The sequence below is a fragment of the Pyricularia oryzae genome, chromosome 6, assembly GCF_000002495.2.
Source record: "Pyricularia oryzae 70-15 chromosome 6, whole genome shotgun sequence".
Classification (NCBI taxonomy): domain Eukaryota; kingdom Fungi; phylum Ascomycota; class Sordariomycetes; order Magnaporthales; family Pyriculariaceae; genus Pyricularia; species Pyricularia oryzae.
In genome coordinates this window covers 3,331,877-3,344,524 of record NC_017853.1, presented here as the reverse complement: position 1 = coordinate 3,344,524, position 12,648 = coordinate 3,331,877, and the positions used below count along the sequence as shown (strand labels likewise).

The window sequence follows — 12,648 nt, the reverse complement described above, 5'->3', positions numbered from 1 at the left end:
TCGGTCTAAATATACCAAGATTTACTACGCTTTCGTTGTAACTTGTAAGCACGAAATAGACGCGCAAAACATCTGGCAAGGTTGTGGCTGACTCCGAGGAACACTCTTTTCTCCGAGATAGTCTGAAATGGGTACATAGAATGGATATCTAATCTTACTCTAGTCCTGGAGGCCCCGTAGATATGCGTATGTTGAACGAGGTACCCGAGCAGACAAACAATATTGCTGAATATTATAACATGTGTCTCTTGGCACCTGGCCTACAACTGCCCGACTGCGGTCTCCAACAGTCGTAATCTCTCTCCTGGCTCCCGTCAGGGAATTATCACCGAAGGTAAACTTCCCCTTTCAGAGTCTGGCACCGGGCTTCTTGCAATTACCAACCCAGGTGCGGTCCGAATGGTGAGGCTATCACCCGATGCACATGAATTTAGCACTTGATGCATCGAAAGCGGAACTCGCCTGGGGCTTTAAGCTTGGACTTTTGGAAGCTGGGCAAGCTGTACGAGCAACAACTTCTTCCTGGGCATTATTGCTGCAATTTGTCTCCCGGGTCGTCAAAGAAGACTCCGTTTTCGCCCTGTTGCTTCCATGTACACTTGCATCAACGGATCTAACCATGTGCTCGTCGCAATTTGACCAACAGGGCTGCCAGTTCATACCGCTTTATCCTGGCCAAGACCCAATATGGGAACTTTCAGGGGTCGTGGCGGCGAGGGCAGGTATGTGGGCTCGTTCCATCAACCAGTCAAAGGGTCGCCAAGACCCATCCTGGCAGGTGTGAGGGATGTTGACACATAAAAACCAAAGCCTCTCTCCAACGTAGCAAGATGCATGTGAGATTGCAAGAGTTGCAGAGGCAAATCGACATGGGTAGAGTCGCTTGCGTGAAAACATCATTTCCTGGCACGCCAGCGGTCGCGGACCTTCGAGTCATAGCCCTAGAGTGAGTGGTGTGGGGACTCGGGGAGGGCAGGAGGCGGGGCCCCGGACCACAAGGCTTACTGGTTTGCTATTGGTAACCGTTCTGTCGGGTCCTCCCGCTTTTGGATCATCAGGGTTTGGTTAGCTTCATGGCGACATGGTCAGACAAACAAATTTGTCTTGTGCTCGTATCATTTGACAGCTTGGCCGGGCCTCGACCTCGCTTCCGACCCCGAGAAAAGGCGGGCCTGTTGCTTTGATTCACCGAGGGGGAGCATTACCTTCCGTTTGCATACAACCACCTCGGTGTCTAGTGGGGGTATGGTCTCAAGAAAAATGAAAACAAAAGAAAAAGGAGAATTAAAAATCAAACGCATGGGGTGTACTCTTATTTTGAGTACTGGGTCACATTATGCTCAATTTCTTCACGTCACAGGTCGTAGCATGCGTGTGTGTTGAGACAAGGGCGGAACTACGAACAGGTACGCAGCTATCTCCCTATCTGTTAGGTAGTTATAGGTAGGTAAGGTGCCTACCTCAACAGGTTCCCCAGAATCGCCCCGACGACAGCTATCTTGACAACCTAGAAGGTACATGGATCAGATTGACGGCGTAACAGCCCCAAACCAATAATGACCTTGATGCAGTCACTTTCTATTGGCCCATATTCATTCACCACAGAGTGACTATAAACGTGCACGACAGTGCAAACAGCCAGACCATGCCCAGTCCCAAGTTACACACAAGTCCCAAACTAATCTCGAAGCAAGACTCCCTGTCATAACTCCAGAGCCCGTCAGTGCAACGCGTCCTGGCCCAAATGTCGCGCGACACGTTTGCGGCAATTTCTTTGGCAAAGGGCTCGTAGGTACAGCCGATTCGCGGTATACCCGTTTCGACTATCGAACACGGTCTTCCCCCAGGAGTGACTAATTTGTCCTGGTTATGTCCCCCCTTCCAATACGACTTTTTCTCATCCAAGACACGGAAAGGGAAGGATGTCTTGTGGTCGAGATGTCGACACGAACTCAACGTCTTCTCGATGCTCAGGGTTTGACCGCCAGGTGCAGAGTGGAATTCAATCCCGCCGACCGCGTCCATGCCACCCAATCCAGTGCGAAGGTCGTATCTGGGATCGCTGCCGTTGAGAAAGCATCTTTCATCCAACCTCATGTACCAGGAGACGTGAATGGTGTCGGTGCCGTTGGTCATGTTGAGGATGCTGATGGGGGCGGTGTAAATAAAAGGCGTCCCAGGCGGTGGCATCTTCATCTTCGCCCAGTCCTCACCCTGTATACTATCGATTTGGTTCCACCAAGAGTTTCTTGTATTTTTCGACATCCAGGCGCCTTCGCTGCGGCTGTTGATCCCAAGAGAAATGTTGAGCGCGCTCATCGAGATTTTATCCAAGTTGCGAAAGGCGAAAACGATTGGGAACCATTCGGTGGGCGCATAAGTCTGGTTTGCCACTGGAAAGATGAGATCAACCTGGACGTCGGCCGGCAGGTTTGGCTGGGCTTTCACAAACGAGCCCAGCAAGTAGGAGACAAAGGTGAAAATGAGGATTAGACGCATCGTGACGTGATGACGCGATTGAACGACGCAGCTAAGGCGAAAGGTCGGCTGGAGGGTACGACCACGGGCTTTAGGCGGCTTGGGTGCGGCACCCCGCAAGGGTCTCCCCTTTCCCCGATCCTATATATGCTATATTTGGCGTATCTCGTCAAAAACGGTACGAAGTGGCGGTTGGCATACGCAGACGACGTGCTTACATGGAAATCGTCACCCTCGTTGGAGGAAAACGTACGTTGGCTGGAAGATAAACTCCGGGATATGCACGAAATTGCGGCGGAAGAGAAGATCCATTTTGCAGCGGAAAAGACAGAGGTGATTCATATCACTAAGAAAAGGCACGGTCGCAACCCGGAAATCCGGATTAATGGTAGAACGGTTACCCCGGTCCAACTACCGGGCGGTCGACGCGGACAAAGCGCCTCCGGGGCCGAGCGCTACCCGGGCATGCGTTGGCTTGGTTTTTGGTTCAGCCGACGGCTAGACGGGCGCCGCCACGTGGCCGAAAGGGCTGCCAAAGCAATGGCGGTCGCTGCTCACCTTAAAGGTTTTGGGGCAGTAAGATACGGACCGCCTGCGGCTGCACTTCGCAAGGCAGCGGTGGCATGCGTGGGTTCCTCGGCCACCTACGCAGCCGAGGCATGGTACAACCCAGCGCACAAGCAAAGAGGACTCCTCAAAGCATTGAACAAACCGCTGGTTTTAGCGGCACGGGCAATCCTCCCGGCGTATAAAACCACCCCCTCGTCCACTGTTCTCAGGGACGCAGGACTACCCTCGGCCCGCGTCGCGCTGGCCTACACCCGCCTGAAATACGGCGCCCGACTAAGGTTCGCGGACAAGGGGCACCCCCTTGTCAGCCGCCTGCGTGAAACACCTCGTGCCCGCAACTCGGGCCATTCGGCCACGACCCTGCAAACGGCTGCACAACTTCTCCCGCGGATCCGGAGATTAGAGTTGCGCGCACCTCGCAATGCCCCGGATTCTCGCACTGACCCCACCGGAGGAGTCCCGAAAGAGGAAGCGGCCCGCCGCTTTATCGAATGGCTGGACATGGTATTACCTGACGATATTGTGGTATATACGGATGGTTCGGAAAAACACGAAAACAACTGCGTCCAAATAGGGTACGGATGGGCCGCTTTTAGGGCGGGCCTGGAATTTGCCGCAGGCTCCGCATCTATTACGCCGGAAAGCCACGTTTTCGACGCCGAGGCGATTGGCGCCCTAAAAGGGCTACAGGCGGCAGCCAAGGCCCAGCCAGGCGCCCGGATCTGGATTTGTGTGGACAGCACCTCGGTTATTTGGGGTCTTAGAGGCGACGCGCCGCGTTCGTCCCAATGGGCCTTTCTGGAGTTCCATGACCTTGTCGATCTACTCCGAAAACAAGGTACCGAGGTTCGGGTCCGTTGGTGCCCTGGGCACCAGGGAATCCCGGGAAACGACCGGGCTGACGAGCTGGCCAAGGCCGGCTCCGCCGGACCGCCGGACCCAGACCCGAGGGCTTAGCAAACCACGTATAGCGGTGCCGGCACGGTCCTCAGAGCCATTCTTTCGAATATAGAGAAGGACTGGTGGCGTAAAGAACTCTGTGAACGGTCCCCCGCATATAGGGAATGGAAATTCCAATACACACCGAGAAAGGAGCCCGAGGAACTGCGTTTGCCAAGACCCCTACTGGGCCATTATTTGGCCATGAGGACCGGCCACGGCGATTTCAAGGCCTACCATGACCGTTTCAACCACCAGGATGCAAACACCTCGTGTGCCTGGTGCTGGAAGCGGACCTCCCCTGAGCACCCGGTGCACTGCCGCTATTCGCGGGCGGTGTGGAGAAACTGGCCGTGGCCTAATAACGACCGGCCGGCCGGGCCGCCAAATCGCGCCCAACGCTGGAAATTCTTCCAGACAAGCTTCGGGCAACCGAAAAGCTTTGAGGCGTTTTCGATAGCCACCAACTACTTCAGCGCCCGCCCCAGAGCGGCCCGCCAGCGCCCCGCGCGCCACGAACGCACTTTACGCCTAGGGACACCGATCGTAAACGACTCGAACTCTGACGAGGAATAGACTTACTGCCTTTTCACCCACACTTCACGGCACAAGCCGTCAGACGAACCCTCCGTGCACCTTAGGCACGGGGTCGCGTCAGTGAACTAACCCCCTAAGCAGGACCGGGCCCGAACCCGGTCAGGCACGATCCGCCTCTGCCCTCCTTGTTTTCCCCCTGTGTAAATAAAGAAGATAGAACGCGCGCCGAGATACCCCTCGGGAGGTTGCTAACGGCCGGCTAACAAGCCGGGCCGAGCCCGGCGTTAACTAATACTACTACTACTACTACTACTACTCGAGACCTTTGCGCCAACGAGAGAAGGAGGCGAGGAGCTTCTGGAACTCGTTTTCGGCTTACTTCAAATACCGCTCGGCATAGCCGGATCGCGCTTCTTTGGAAGCTGTAAGTGAAAATGCATACCATGACTGATAATAAAGTCTTTCTGACATGATAGTACACAGCTCTCATGTCAAAGGCATTTTTCAAGGGTTCCGCTGGGGATGCTAAGAAGGAGCTTTTGGAGGAGGCGGTCGGCGGCATTGCCGGCATTGGCATGGATGAAGCCAAGAACCAGATCAAGTAAGTTTTACTCCGCAAAATGACACAGCTACAGCATGCGGACCCGGATAAGCGTTACGCGAACGAAAGAATTGACACGCGCTACACTCCGCTCCGCAGAAACCTAGGCAAGATGGATTCGGTCGACTTCACGAGACTCTACAACGACACCATTACGAACTGGAAGGATCAAATGGACAAGCTACTCAGGAAAATTTTCGATGGTTCTCCGGAAAGTGTACAGGCCATCGAAAATCTGATTAGTGACGGGAAAATGCTCCCCGGCGGCGGCAGCGACGGATGGGGACCTAGCGAGCACACTGATGCATGGAATCAAGAGAAGGCCATCCAGCGGGCATTCTACGCATTGACGATCCCAAGGGCCTGGGACCTTAATGGCTACAGCCCGGTGCTCGTCCGCTTCACTGGGGGCAAGAAGAACGGCTGCGACATTGACGCCTCACGATACTTTTTCGTTCACTGGGACGTCTACAACGTCGCTTGGAGGTGCTTTGAGGGTGAATCTTGGATTCTCGCCGGTGTTCGTTATTCTGAGAATTCCATATGCGGTCCTGGAACCCCCGGAATGCCCTGCACCCCTCAGGTTCGATGGACCCTGGACGTACTGGACGGCATCGAAGAAATCCGCGACGGAAAATGGGGTGGTATAACCATAGACGATTTGATTCATGGGTAAGTCTCAACATGCATCTCCCGACTTCTGTCGAAAGAAAAAAAGCATCTCTCGATTCAGATATTGACCTATGATTCAGGGCGCACAACACGTGGCGTGCCAACGATCGAACCAACAAACTGGGCGACCCCTCTACATTTGCCACCCCAAAGTCCGGTCCTGAGACCCTCGCGGACCCCAGGCTGGACATTACCGTACCTGGCTTCATCCGCATCCCAGTGTGTTCTGCCGAGGAGGTCAAAAAGAATCTCGCCCTCGGACGGAAGCGGGCCAATACTCCAAACTACCCTTGCAACTAGATAGGGCCCTGGGAATCGATGAAATGTATGGCAGATGGGCGGTGTTGGAGCTCCAAGGTTGGTATGCTTGGGCAGGTACCTTACCTAGGCACATGTTGGGGCTACGAGAAATGTAGAAACAATTTAACCCTAAAAAAATCGAGCACGCCTCTGGTGAAAAGCCCCAATGATATCACCGTTCTCACAATGTTGCAGGAAGAATCGCAAGCGACATGCAGAGCCGCAGGCATGTCGACTGTACTCACACCCGCTCGACCGACCGGTCGAGATTCCATTGTCCCGAGCCCTTGTGTAGTAGCGTTTTCACACCCGGGCGGGCTACATAACAAAGCATAGAAAAAAGGTTTCACTCTGGGTAGAAGGTGGACTTTTTGAGTTAGGGCTGCTTGAGAGAAGCGTCTTTTTGGGAGTGTCTTCGGGGGAAAGTGCTTGTAGTCATGTTTGTAGTCATGAGGTTTCTCGTTTGCAGCAAACAGACTGGTGCTGCACAGGGAGGATAGAGTTATGAATTATCTGTCTTTTGTTTTTTTGACTGCTCCTATTCTTTTTTTATGTTTTTAACATGTCTTACTTTAGTCTCCCTGAGATTAGCCACATCCCCGCACCGGATGTTATTCTTGTCATTTTATACTTAAAATGTTATAACTATTCATGGAATTCAATCTGCTCGTATTCCTCTGTGTCGCCCAAGAGACAAGGTCCTTTCGGGCACCCCGAGCTTTGGCCGTGCTGGAATTTTCAAAGGTGCACAAGGTATCCTGCAGTCTAAGCTTAGACCCCGAGTAGAAATACCGAGTCAAAAATTTGCGGGGGCGATTAATGCCACGAAATTACTGTGAAGATCTTTGTTGTACTTGGAAGTGGGTTGTTTCACAAATCCGGGTTCTTGGGAATTGGATCTGCCCGAGGTGTTAGTCGTGGTTAACGAGCAAAGCACGTGAGTAAACATATAACTTTTGCCGGCTTTCAACGTGGAAAATATAAAAAACGAGTCCTCTGGCCCCCGAAAATACTGTCTGTTGTCTTTGACTCCCAGTCCAACTTGGGATTAGTCCGTTGTTACGTTTTGTCTTTCTTTCTTTCTTTTTTTTTCTTTTGTTCTTTTCCTTTCTCTCCTCGGTCGTCAGTTTGGGCGCCTTCTCCGTTCGGCATTCCGCTCTTTTTGCTCTTTGATTTTGTTATACCGACCTAAAAATGAGGCCTCTCAACCTGTTTACGGTCCTTGCTGTCGCAGCCTCGGGCGTCCAGGCCCTGGCTGTTGCCCGCGAGGTAAATCTGAAACTCGCGGTCCGCGCCGTGGACGAGCTTCACGCGCAGGAACCCACCCGGGCCAAGGAGCAGAGGCATCTCGAAAGCCCACAGGCGCCCCGCATACCTGAAGGCGGGCACTTGGCCGAGCGCCCCGACGAGGCCGCAGCCGCCGCTCCCGCTACCGATCACGAGCCCGTCCTCGCGGCGCGGTACTTGCCAGAAACTCCTACCAGGCCCCCGGGGACGTTTCGTAAAAAGTGCGCGAGCACCGCGACGAGGCTTGGCAAAATGGCCCACACGTGCGGGAACGCCCTCGATAAGTTGGCCAACAGAGTCGGCGGAAACTCTGGAACGTACTTCTCGGGCCAGCCCTCCCAGTACGCGGATCCTGCACACCTCCAGGGCCAGGCTTACAGCCACGCCATGGCGGGCCAGCAGCACCCGGCGCCCCAGCAGATCAACGTGCAGCAGGGCTACCAGCAGCCGGCCTATCAGCAGCCAGGGTATCAAAATTCGCTCTATCCGCAGCTGCCCCCTGACCAGCCAGTCTATCCGAAGCCGGGGTATCAATAGCAGGTCAACGTGCAGCATTGGGAGAATGAGTGCGTTCCAGGCAGGGATGAGCAGTTAGATACGAGTACATGTACATATATGCGTTATTTGTTTGAGGAGGAGCGCACGCCAGAATCACGAATCACCGGTATTTTCTCAAGACGGAGTCGGTCCCATAGCCCCCGTTATCCATTAATACAAACACCTGATAGATTAATCAGCAAGTGACCATTGTTTTATAACTCAATCATCTGATCGCCTTTGTAAATCCTAGTTAAGAACTCGCTTTATAAATTTATATCTACCTAAAATTACGGCGTCACGAACACTTTTATGCGAGTGGCAGGGTTATAAATTTTACGATTATATGCATGGGTCAAGGTATCAATGGGGATTGTTGTGCCTAGTCTAGTGCAACCTTTTCAGCTGTATTCTTAGAACCTAAAAAGGCGGGAGGTTACAATTTGACTGGTTAGGTATCCAGCGACCAGCGCCACCCCTGTCGCGCCCCGATTTGGCAAGAGGTCTGCCCCTGTTTAGCTTGAATGGAACCCTAAACTACAGACTTCCCTGACGACAGTTCGGCTTTGCCGAAATAGCTACTACTTGGGGGCTGTTCGTTGTGGGCCCCCTCAAAGAGGGGGTTACAAAACCTTGATTTTCGAAAAAACCGTGGGCCAGCAAATTTGTTAGCAGATCGCTAACAAAGTAGCTCATGAAAGTTCGATTCACGTTCGTAAACACTACACCCACGAAAAAGGTTAGAATTTGCAGATAAATTGAAGCCGTGAATTGCGCTGTAGATATCTATTTCTGGAGTTTTGGCTCAATCGCCCTTTTCCGGTCGCTCAAGCGGTCACAAGGCGACCCGGGTACTTCCAACTCATCCTTTCTACCACCCGGTATTGGCGGCGAGGAACGGTCTTCAAGCGGTCTCGTATCCTGAAGTTGACGGGGAGAGGGTGTAGCCAATGGTATATACCGTGGGAACGGTTTGGAAGGCCTGTTTGGGGCGGGAGGTGAGGCTGATTGCGAGGATCGTGATACGCATATGCTGATAGAACAGGCAGAGTCGGTATCCACGGTAATATTGATCTGGGTACTTATATTTCCAGCTGAAATTGGCCCTTTATCGACGAACCATGACTGTGAGGGCTGTGAATCGGTCTTCTTCCTTTTTCCAGGGCGTTCCCTGACCGCCGGAACGTTCTCCGGCGTGAAGCCGAGGTCCTCCAGATATCTCTTCTGTTGTATCTTAATCCCGTTGGGCATGCCCTCTGTTTCTCGCCAGCGTTGAATAGCCTGATTCTTATCCCTATACCACGCATCTCTGACGAACTTTTCTTGTTGGTATAGGGCTGTTTCCTCGATCAACGCCTGTTTGGCTTCGTGAGCGACCCGCATATCTTCTAACGTATTAGCGGTCTGGAACTGCTTGTCTTTTGACTTCAACGTCATTTTGACTTTGTAACGTGAAGCGCGTTGAAGGCGTTTTTGCTTATTCGTCTGCTCTTGGGCAACGCGTTGCTGTAGGATGATCGCCTCGTTGGCAACGGCTTGTAAATCCGAGATAGCATCAACGGTATCTGAACTAAAGTGGTGCGCCTTGGCCGCCATACGGCTTGCCGCATATTTGGCCCGTGAAAATCGTTCAGCGGTAGGAAGGGAGTCCGGATATCGCGGTGTATTCGCTGCCGTGGCGTGGCCACGCAGTTTGGCGAGCACTTTGGTGCCGTCGACAGGAAACAAGCCTGTATCTTGGAAACCGCTTATTACGTGGCCAGTTGTGAAAGCCGTTTGCCAGCAGCGCTAAGTTAAGGGAAGATATATCAGTTTACCGCTAAATTAACCTGTAGATCGAAAACGACTTACTCGAATCGCAGCAACGAAATCTGAGCGGGTGAACACCGGAATACCGGTGTTTATATGCTCATGCAGGACCGCCTGCAACTCGTTTTTCAGGTGAGTGAACACGGATACGTCCATGGGCTGCATATAATGCGTTGAATGAGGCGGTAAAATAACGATCTCGATATCAAATCTGAGGCAATAATCAAGTATCTCCATGCCAAAGTGGCCGGTAAAGCCGTCGAGAAAAAGCCACCTCCAAATACGTGTTTTGGCCCGCTGTGAATTTGGATCGATTTTGGCCGCAGTGCGGTTCACAAAGTCGAATCTGACGTCAAAGTCATGACCAAACCACTCTTTCAACGTGGGAGATCCGATCGATTGCACGGCAGCAACTTCTGGCCACGAATACCGGTTGAAATGCTGTATCCAGGTGAGCTGGATATCTCCGTTGGAAAACCCCGTTTCTGACCGCGTAAAAACGATACCCTCAGGCAGATCCAGATCAAGCCAATCGCTCGTTGGCCACTTTGTGAAGATACAGAAGGGCGGTAGCGACTGCCCAACAGCGTTGCCACCGCCTATCAACGTACAACTCTCACGGTTAGCCGGATCCGCGGTGCGTGGCTTTTCATGCCTCTTTTTCGTCACGACCAATACCGGTATCCGGCCATCTCTCACACCGATTCTAGTACCACATTCGTCAGCGTTCCAGGCCGCTGAAGCCGTGATCCCAAGCTCTACCGCATGAGCCGCCGTGCGGCGATACCAGGCCTCCACAAGATCGATCTGTTGCTCCCAACTAAGGCGAGTAATCTCGACGGGTTGTTGTTTGGTAAGTCGCAGTTCCGGGTGTTTTTTACGCCAACGGCCGTACCAGTTCATTTGAATTGGACCACAGGGCGGTATACGTGACTGACGCATCAGATTGGCCGCAGATATTACGTGTTGTGAGTCGGGATATGCACCAAGTTTATCAAGCTGCATGATATACGCAACGAGAGCTTGATCTTCAGCATCAGTCAACAATGAAGGCCGCCCGCTGCGCTTTATCGATATCTTAGGAATGCCATTGATCAGGAGATTACGAGCATGCCGCTGAGTACTCGAATACGGGTAACCGTTCCTTTTACAGAACGATCGTAGCGATTCTGGCTTGGATCTGCCCTCCCGCGCGGTATCCGCCCTACTGCGGTGAGTTTCGACATATTGGGCATACATGCGGGCTCCTAAGATAGCTGGAGATTCTGGGGACGTCATGATATAGGTATATTTGCGGTAAGTGCAATTGTGTTGTTATGGAACGGGATTACACTCGGCATAAGTTAAATTGTTAACGATTTTCTAGGTAAAAAACTGATGCGGGGTGGCCCACGGTTTTTTCGAAAATCAAGGTTTTGTAACCCCCTCTTTGAGGGGGCCCACAACGAACAGCCCCCAAGTATGTATATATGCAGCTTGACTAATTTCAAAATGACTGTTAAAGCGCACGTCACCAAGAACACCCTATTTATAGTAACCGAGCGTTCATGATTAGGAATATATGGGCAATGCGGAGAAATGCAGCCTTGCTTCGAGCTGCTTTGTGCACTTCAATACAATTCACAACTCATTCTGCGGCTGCTGTCTTGACGCGTGAAATGTATAAGGTATCTTGACCTTTTAAAGCCGAATTGTGACTTGTCATTTTCTGTCCTCAATCTTGTTTCCTGGTACCCACTCCAGTTGTCTGCCTCAAAACAGTACTTTGAAGTCCTTATCCTCTGTGTGATTTGCAAAGTACCGTTATTCTATCGTGCTTTACCTAGTTTTAATTTAAACATGCTAATAAGAAAAAAACAATGCGCTTCCAAAACTTGTACTACATCGCCACCGCCACCTTGGCCCGCTCCCCAGGTGTCATAGCCAGGCCCGGGATTGGAGTTGTTCGACCGAATTTAGTAGTAGTAGTAGTATTAGTTAACGCCGGGCTCGGCCCGGCTTGTTAGCCGGCCGTTAGCAACCTCCCGAGGGGTATCTCGGCGCGCGTTCTATCTTCTTTATTTACACAGGGGGAAAACAAGGAGGGCAGAGGCGGATCGTGCCTGACCGGGTTCGGGCCCGGTCCTGCTTAGGGGGTTAGTTCACTGACGCGACCCCGTGCCTAAGGTGCACGGAGGGTTCGTCTGACGGCTTGTGCCGTGAAGTGTGGGTGAAAAGGCAGTAAGTCTATTCCTCGTCAGAGTTCGAGTCGTTTACGATCGGTGTCCCTAGGCGTAAAGTGCGTTCGTGGCGCGCGGGGCGCTGGCGGGCCGCTCTGGGGCGGGCGCTGAAGTAGTTGGTGGCTATCGAAAACGCCTCAAAGCTTTTCGGTTGCCCGAAGCTTGTCTGGAAGAATTTCCAGCGTTGGGCGCGATTTGGCGGCCCGGCCGGCCGGTCGTTATTAGGCCACGGCCAGTTTCTCCACACCGCCCGCGAATAGCGGCAGTGCACCGGGTGCTCAGGGGAGGTCCGCTTCCAGCACCAGGCACACGAGGTGTTTGCATCCTGGTGGTTGAAACGGTCATGGTAGGCCTTGAAATCGCCGTGGCCGGTCCTCATGGCCAAATAATGGCCCAGTAGGGGTCTTGGCAAACGCAGTTCCTCGGGCTCCTTTCTCGGTGTGTATTGGAATTTCCATTCCCTATATGCGGGGGACCGTTCACAGAGTTCTTTACGCCACCAGTCCTTCTCTATGTTCGAAAGAATGGCTCTGAGGACCGTGCCGGCACCGCTATACGTGGTTTGCTGAGCCCTCGGGTCTGGGTCCGGCGGTCCGGCGGAGCCGGCCTTGGCCAGCTCGTCAGCCCGGTCGTTTCCCGGGATTCCCTGGTGCCCAGGGCACCAACGGACCCGAACCTCGGTACCTTGTTTTCGGAGTA

The 12,648-nt window shown here is 52.8% G+C and overlaps 4 protein-coding genes across 4 annotated transcripts; 3 read left to right on the top strand and 1 right to left on the bottom strand.

Moving 5' to 3' along the window:
• Nucleotides 1–440: 440 nt before the first annotated feature.
• Nucleotides 441–840, top strand: MGG_17783 (uncharacterized protein; the record flags this gene model as incomplete). Its single annotated transcript, XM_003720136.1, has 3 exons — nucleotides 441–502; nucleotides 647–722; nucleotides 811–840. The coding sequence occupies 3 exons, from the start codon at nucleotides 441–443 to the stop codon at nucleotides 838–840; spliced, it is 168 nt and encodes a 55-aa protein (XP_003720184.1).
• A 756-nt stretch (nucleotides 841–1,596) lies between these two features.
• Nucleotides 1,597–2,499, bottom strand: MGG_09420 (uncharacterized protein; the record flags this gene model as incomplete). The annotated part of the gene is made up of 1 exon (XM_003720135.1): nucleotides 1,597–2,499. One exon carries the CDS (start codon nucleotides 2,497–2,499, stop codon nucleotides 1,597–1,599), a length of 903 nt encoding a protein of 300 aa, XP_003720183.1.
• A 2,879-nt stretch (nucleotides 2,500–5,378) lies between these two features.
• On the top strand, nucleotides 5,379–6,097 carry MGG_12029 (uncharacterized protein; the record flags this gene model as incomplete). The annotated part of the gene is made up of 2 exons (XM_003720134.1): nucleotides 5,379–5,797; nucleotides 5,878–6,097. The coding sequence occupies 2 exons, from the start codon at nucleotides 5,379–5,381 to the stop codon at nucleotides 6,095–6,097; spliced, it is 639 nt and encodes a 212-aa protein (XP_003720182.1).
• A 1,194-nt stretch (nucleotides 6,098–7,291) lies between these two features.
• Nucleotides 7,292–7,921, top strand: MGG_09421 (uncharacterized protein; the record flags this gene model as incomplete). The annotated part of the gene is made up of 1 exon (XM_003720133.1): nucleotides 7,292–7,921. One exon carries the CDS (start codon nucleotides 7,292–7,294, stop codon nucleotides 7,919–7,921), a length of 630 nt encoding a protein of 209 aa, XP_003720181.1.
• Between the last annotated feature and the right edge of the window lie 4,727 nt (nucleotides 7,922–12,648).